Source organism: Phoca vitulina, unplaced genomic scaffold, assembly GCF_004348235.1.
Source record: "Phoca vitulina isolate PV1807 unplaced genomic scaffold, GSC_HSeal_1.0 scaffold13, whole genome shotgun sequence".
NCBI lineage: Eukaryota > Metazoa > Chordata > Mammalia > Carnivora > Phocidae > Phoca > Phoca vitulina.
In genome coordinates this window covers 707,420-713,869 of record NW_022589716.1, presented here as the reverse complement: position 1 = coordinate 713,869, position 6,450 = coordinate 707,420, and the positions used below count along the sequence as shown (strand labels likewise).

The 6,450-nt window shown below is 61.3% G+C and overlaps 1 protein-coding gene across 1 annotated transcript; it reads left to right on the top strand.

Moving 5' to 3' along the window:
* The first annotated feature begins 1,519 nt into the window (after window positions 1-1,519).
* EPHX3 (epoxide hydrolase 3) lies at window positions 1,520-4,872 on the top strand. The gene is made up of 7 exons (XM_032412290.1): window positions 1,520-1,762; window positions 1,990-2,075; window positions 2,441-2,598; window positions 2,705-2,833; window positions 3,704-3,807; window positions 3,901-4,037; window positions 4,129-4,872. Exons 1-7 carry the CDS (start codon window positions 1,520-1,522, stop codon window positions 4,352-4,354), a joined length of 1,083 nt encoding a protein of 360 aa, XP_032268181.1. The 3' UTR covers window positions 4,355-4,872.
* Window positions 4,873-6,450: the final 1,578 nt, after the last annotated feature.

Here is a 6,450-nt window from a genome sequence, read left to right as displayed (position 1 = left end):
CCTCCGGGCGGAAGGAGAGGTGGAGCCCGAGATTGTTGCTTTTTTCTGTAAGTCCTGTTCAGCAAGCTGTGTAGCTTTAGGCAAATGACTTAATCCCCGAATTTCGGGTTCGTGGTCTGTAATACAGGGATGTGATAATAGTACCTACACTTAATGGGGGTGTTATACGGGTTAAACGATGAGTGACCCTGAAACGTTCAGGATCTTCGGGGAAGGTTGCAAAACAGGAGGAGGAAGCTGGCCGGGTCGGGCCTCTCGCCCGACCTTGCCCCACTTCCTCTTTCAGACAGAGCTCCAGTGGCTCAACCGGCCCGGTCCTCCGGCTCCCGGGCCGGGCCTGCCTTCTAGAAGTCCAAGAGTCTCCCGGTCTTCATTGGTCGGCACCGGCGGAGCCCGGGCCTCAACACTCGCCGATTGGCTGCCGGGCGAGACCTGTCGCCAGCACGTAAATAACCACCGCCCTCCAATCACAGCCGTGTAGGGGCGGGCCGACGACGGGCCCGCTGGACTAACGAGGCCCGCGCGGGGTCGAGGCCATTGGACGCGCCGTTAGAACCAGGCCTGGGTGAGGGTGCTGCTAGGTCTCTCCCAGCCAGGCCAAGGACAGGGTCGCGCGCTCCAGGAAGGGGAGCTCTCGGAGGGCGGCGGCAGGGCCCCCCCCCCGCCGAGGCCTCCTCGGCTTGCGGCGACCGCCCGCGACTCCCTCCTAATCCCAGCCAAAGCACTACCTGTCCCCCTCCTTCCGCTTCCGGGCCCGCCTTCCCCGCCATATTAGGTTCCGGCCCCGCCGCCCCGTCTCATTGGCCCGGACCCAGGCCGATCCCCAGCTTATTGGCCCAGCCCTCGCACCCAAACCCTCCCGGCCAGCCTTAGGACCTTCTCCCGCCCAACTTCAGGCCCCGCCCCACCTGGGCTCCACCCTCTCCCCGCCCACCCTTTAAGCCACGCCCCAGTCCTCTAACGCCTCTAGGCCAAGTTGGGTCTAAGTTTCTGGCTCATAGGCCGCACCTAACCTGCATTGCTCCGCCCCTTCGCTTCAGGCTCCGCCCATTTCGCCCAGGTACCCCTCCGGCCCCGACGTTGGTACACATATCAATCTCCCCCTACACTTCAGATCCCTACCCACCGCGGGCGGGAGTCCTACTAGACCCCGCCCCTTATTAAGCCCCGCCCAAGCCTGCCTAGGCCCCGCCCGCAATTCGCATCCCTTCTCCCCAAGGCTCCTCCCCAGGCACCGAAGCCCGGTCCTCACAGGCTCCATCCCCTCACCCCATCCTGTTCGCTGTCGCCGTCGCGCCCAGGTGTTTACCTGGTACTTAGGTGAGTCGTCTGCGGTGGCGGTTTCGGTCTAAGCCTCCCGCCTCTTCTCTCGGAGCGTTCCTCAAGCCTCGAAGGCACGGAGGGGCCCCGGACCAAAGGCGGTGGGCTCCCCAGCCCGGGTCCCGCCTCGGTGCGGCTGCCTGCGCCCCCCGCCCACACCCCCAAAGGCAGCGTCGAAGTCGTCCCGGGTCGCGGCGACATGCCCGAGCTGGTGGTGACAGCGCTACTGGCGCCGTCGCGCCTCACTCTGAAGCTGCTGCGCGCCTTCATGTGGAGCCTCGTGTTCTCCGCCGCGCTGGTGGCCGCCGCCGTCTATGGCTGCATCGCGTTCACACACGTGCTGTGCCGGCCCCGGCGCGGCTGCTGCGGGCGCCCCCGGAGCACCCCACCCGCCTGTTTGAGCGACCCCACCCTGGGCGAACACTGCTTCCTGACCCTGAAGGTGAGCGCGCGCGCGCCCCGGGGCAGGGAGGAGGGGTGTGTGGCCGTCGGGGCTTGGTGGGGGTGGGGGGGCGTCGAGCAGCCCCGGAGGTCGGGCCCTGTAGGGCTGGGGCGGGCGGGGTGTGCAGACAGCAAATGGTTGAATCCAAATCTGGGTCTGCACGTGGCTGGGGTGTTCAAGCCTAGCGAGGAAGGGTTCCCCAGGTCTCGGACTGTGCCCTCCCCCAGAGCTCGGGCCTGCGCCTGCACTATGTCTCCGCCGGACGTGGCAATGGGCCCCTCATGCTGTTTCTGCACGGCTTCCCAGAGAACTGGTAGGTCTGAAGCCCAGGGTCCTGGGGCACACAAGGCTGGAGGTGAAGCTGGAGGTGGAGCTCGGACCACCAGGGCATCCAGGAGGCAGGCACGCGGGCTGGGTAGACTGGGGGCACAAAGCATCCAGATGGGGTGCTAGAGGACAGGGGTGCTGTCTACAGGAGGAGGGCCTGAAGGGATATGGGACAAAGAGGTCTTGGATCCAGAGCACAGCTGACCTTGCCCTCAGCCTGGGGTTCCCCCATCTTCCTTTCTGGGAAGCCCAGGGCAGCAGGAAGGTGGGGCCGGGGAAGGCCCCTGCTGGGCATAGGGTGGAGGTGCAGCCTGGGGACCCTGACAGCCTCCCTCCCCACCCGCCTGACAGGTTCTCCTGGCGCTACCAGCTTTGGGAGTTCCAGAGCCGCTTCCACGTGGTGGCTGTGGACCTACGGGGATATGGCTCCTCAAACGCCCCTCAGGATGTAGACTGTTACACCATGGACCTGCTGATGACGGACATCCAGGATGTCATCCTGGGCCTGGGTGGGGATACCCCCATCCCAGGCCTGGCCTCCCTCACCCTGCCTCACCTCTCCCTGGCATCTCACTTACACCTGTTCCTCTGCCCCTCCCCCCCGCCCCCGCCCAGGTTATTCCAAGTGCATCCTGGTAGCCCATGACTGGGGTGCGCTCCTCGCCTGGAATTTCTCCATCTACTACCCATCCCTGGTCGAGCGGATGGTAATTGTCAGCGCTGCCCCCATGTCTGTGTACCAAGGTGTGTTGGGGAGTCCAGGGTGCTGGGATAGGCCTGTGTGAAGGAGCATGTGTCTGTGTCTACGCTTCCCTGTCCACCAGTCAACACTCGAGGGGCTGGGGACACACATGACACACCCAGTCTACAGTCAATGACAGTACACTTAGGAGTGACTCACATGTTTTGAGCACCTACAGGTAACCATTGCTCTGACAAGGAGCTTGCATACAGTAACCTACACAAGCCTCCCGAGCATATGAAAGTGTTATTATCTTCGTGGTCCAGTTGGGGGAAACTGAGGCAAGAGAGGTTAAATGCCTTTCTTCTGGCAAGAAAGGTATAGATAACTAAGCAACTACAATAGCATGAGATGCCTGTCACCTCACCTGATTCTAATTCCCAGTATCATAGTCGAAGTGACACAGTGACATGGCCTCTCTTATCTTTTTTCTCTCTCTCCCTCTCTCCCTCCCTCTTTGCTGTTTTTTCTCGTCTCTCTCTGTGTCTAGACTGTCAGCTCCCCAGGGGCAAGGGAGTTTTGGCTGTTCCATTTACTGCTGTGTCTCCAGGGTTTTAAACAGGTCCTGGCATCCAGTAGGTGCTCAGTAAATATTGAAATGCATCCAGGCCTGGGCAGGGGAATCACACCAGTGGCTCTTGGGGGCTCCTGGGAGCTGCGGAGAGAGATGCCCCCATTCTGTTGGGTACAGTGACGACTCGGCAGGGAGGGAAGATGGTACCCGGGCCAGGAGGAGTGACGAGTGTCCTCACGGGCTCAGGCAGACAGCGATGACGTTCCTGAGTGTTGGAGCATCCGGGTGCCTATAGGGGTACCGGGGTGTGGGGCCACCCCAGGCCCAGGCCTCACATCTGCCTTTCCCCTGCCGCCAGACTACTCTATACGTCACATCGGCCAGTTCTTCCGCTCCAACTACATTTTCCTGTTCCAGCTTCCCTGGCTGCCTGAGAAATTACTGTCCATGTCTGACTTCCAGGTGCAGTGAGGCAAAGGCTGGTGGTAGGTGGAGGGTAGTGGGTTGGGCCTGGGCAGCCTGGGCACTGAAGCCACAGTCCTGTTGTGTACCCAGATCCTGAAGACCACCCTCACACACCGCAAGAGAGGCATCCCACACTTAACCCCCAACGAGCTCGAGGCCTTCCTTTATGACTTCTCACAGCCTGGTGGTCTCACTGGGCCCCTCAACTATTACCGAAACCTCTTCAGGTGAGACCAGACCCGCCTGAAAGCGCAGGAGACTTGTGGGGGCAGGGATTTGGGGCAGTGATTCTTCTGTCTGTCTCTGTCTTGGCCATAGGAACTTCCCCCTGGAGCCCCAGGAGCTGGCCACACCCACACTCCTGCTGTGGGGAGCGAAGGACACCTACTTCGAGCAGGGGCTGGTGGGAGCCATCAGCAATCGCTTTGTGCCGGGCCGGCTGGAGGCCCACATCCTGCCGGGCGTGGGGCACTGGATCCCACAGAGCAACCCCAGGGAGATGCACGAGTACATGTGGGCCTTCTTGCAGGACCTGCTGGACTAGCGGCCCTCGCTCGCTGGCCTGTGTGCACCTGGGAGGCCGCACGGCGTACGTACAAGGGTGGACTCCCGGATCTTACACAGGCGCGGAACTCTAGGCTGCACAGAAGGGAGTCTGTGGGTGCCCTCAGGCGCACCAGCCCATAGGCTCACACACAGGTGTGCGTGTGTGTGGGTGTGGGTGAACAAGCACTTCAATCCTCGAGAGCCAGGTACAGCTCTCTGTGGAGCTAGATTCAGAGCGTCTTACCTCTCCCCTCCCCTGGGGCCTTACTCTTCTTGCCAATGTCAGACCCCAGAGCAGCACCAACCACAGACTCTGACCTTCCTGTCCCTGGCTTTCCTCTGCAATCCGAGTCTTCAGCTAAATGCTGCTGTGTCCAATAGGGTACCGGCAGCCACATCGGGCTGCTTCAATTTACATGCAAAGTAATGAGAAGAAAATCAATTAAAAATTCAGTTCCTCAGTCACTCTGGCCATACTTCAAGGGCTCAATTGCCACAGCAGTATAAAGCATTCAATTGGACAGTGCTGAGAAGGGTACTCCTAGAATAGGGGTATCCACACCGGGCTCCCGACCAGCTCCCCAAGGGAGGACCCTCATGTGCAAGCAGCTGGGTGTCTAGACTCCCGTCTGTTCGGGCCCTGAGCAGCTCCGACAATCTTCCCTCCAGTCTTGACTCCAGGCCTTTTAAGCTCAAGTTCTCTTGCTGCAGCCTGGGAAAGATCCCTGGGACCCCTATCTCCGATCCATGGAAAAACAGCTCTAGGCTCCGGTAGGATGGATGTGTGAGATTCTGGACTGGCCCAGGAGGGGACCAGCTCCCTGAATGATCATCTGAGGTCTGAGGCCTGCCTCTCCAGCTCCTGGAATTTCTCCAAATGAACCACAGTTTCTGCTGATTCTTTCTGGGGTCCTCTGGCTCCAGCCTCCAGATGAGGGTGGTACAAGTAGAGGGTGAACCATCCAGCCCCTGGCTGGTGACAGCACTTCTATCTCCCCAGCCTTTGCCTGGCCTTGGGGGACAGTGTCATGACCTGCTGCATGATGAATCTCTCTGGGGCCCTGCAACCTCAGAAATACATTCTCTTATTCCTGGGGTGGGCCAGCCTGCTAGTCATCCCCCTCTGTCCTCTCTTGTCCCCAACAGAACATCCTTCAACTCATCATGTGTGTCAGGCACTGATCTAGGCCCTTGTGGAGTTAGCAGAGAACAGGCATGGAGGGCTGTATGAGTGTATGATGGCTCGGGAAAGGCTTCCCTAGCTGGGGGACGCACTTCGGTCAGAGGCAGAAATAAGCTTAGGCTCCTGGGGTAACAATGTGGGGACTAGCGGCTGCTCGGGCAGAGTGAGGGAGGAGAAGAAGAGGCCACACAGTCGGACCGCCAGGGGCTGTGCGGAGTTTGGATTCGATTCCCAAGGGGAGCCTGGGGACGGTTTTCAGCAGGGGAGGGACATGGCTTGCATTTTGAAAAGCTCCCTGTTGTGGCTGGACAGTCCCACGCGAGAGAGCGAGCGGGGAGACAGGCGGGGGGCTATGCACAGCCTCAGCACAGGGCGGCCTGTTAGGCCCGACGGGAGCCGGGACCCCCAGCGCCCGACCCACCCCGGGAAGCCCCCCACCACCCCTGCCAGGGTAGGAGCAGTGTCCCCCTAGGGTCGATGAGATGGGCCGGAGGGGAAGGGGACCCCGCCATCTCGGAGCCTGGGGCGAGGAGGCCTGCGGGCAGGACGAGGGCGGTGTGTCCAGGGGGCGGTGGGTCTGGCGACGGTTGCCAGGGTGACGGGGAAAGGGCTGATGGTTGACCGGAACGGGTAGCGGTTGTCTGGGTGATTGAAGGGGCCCAGGGAAGGCTGACGGGAGGCCTCGGACAGTTGCCGGGGCGACGGGTCCGCTGACGGTTGCCAGGCAACTAGAAGGCGCCGTCTTCCGCCTCCTCTGCCGCAGGCTGGAGGGAGTCAGAGTCTGGGGGGTGGGGGGGTAATTAATCGCGGTGATTGGACAGAGTCCTGGCTAGTGAGCCAATAGAGACTCGTGGCTCGGCCGAAGCCCGCCTCTCCCAGCCTGAGCCAATCCGGGCGCGCCTTTCTCCGGG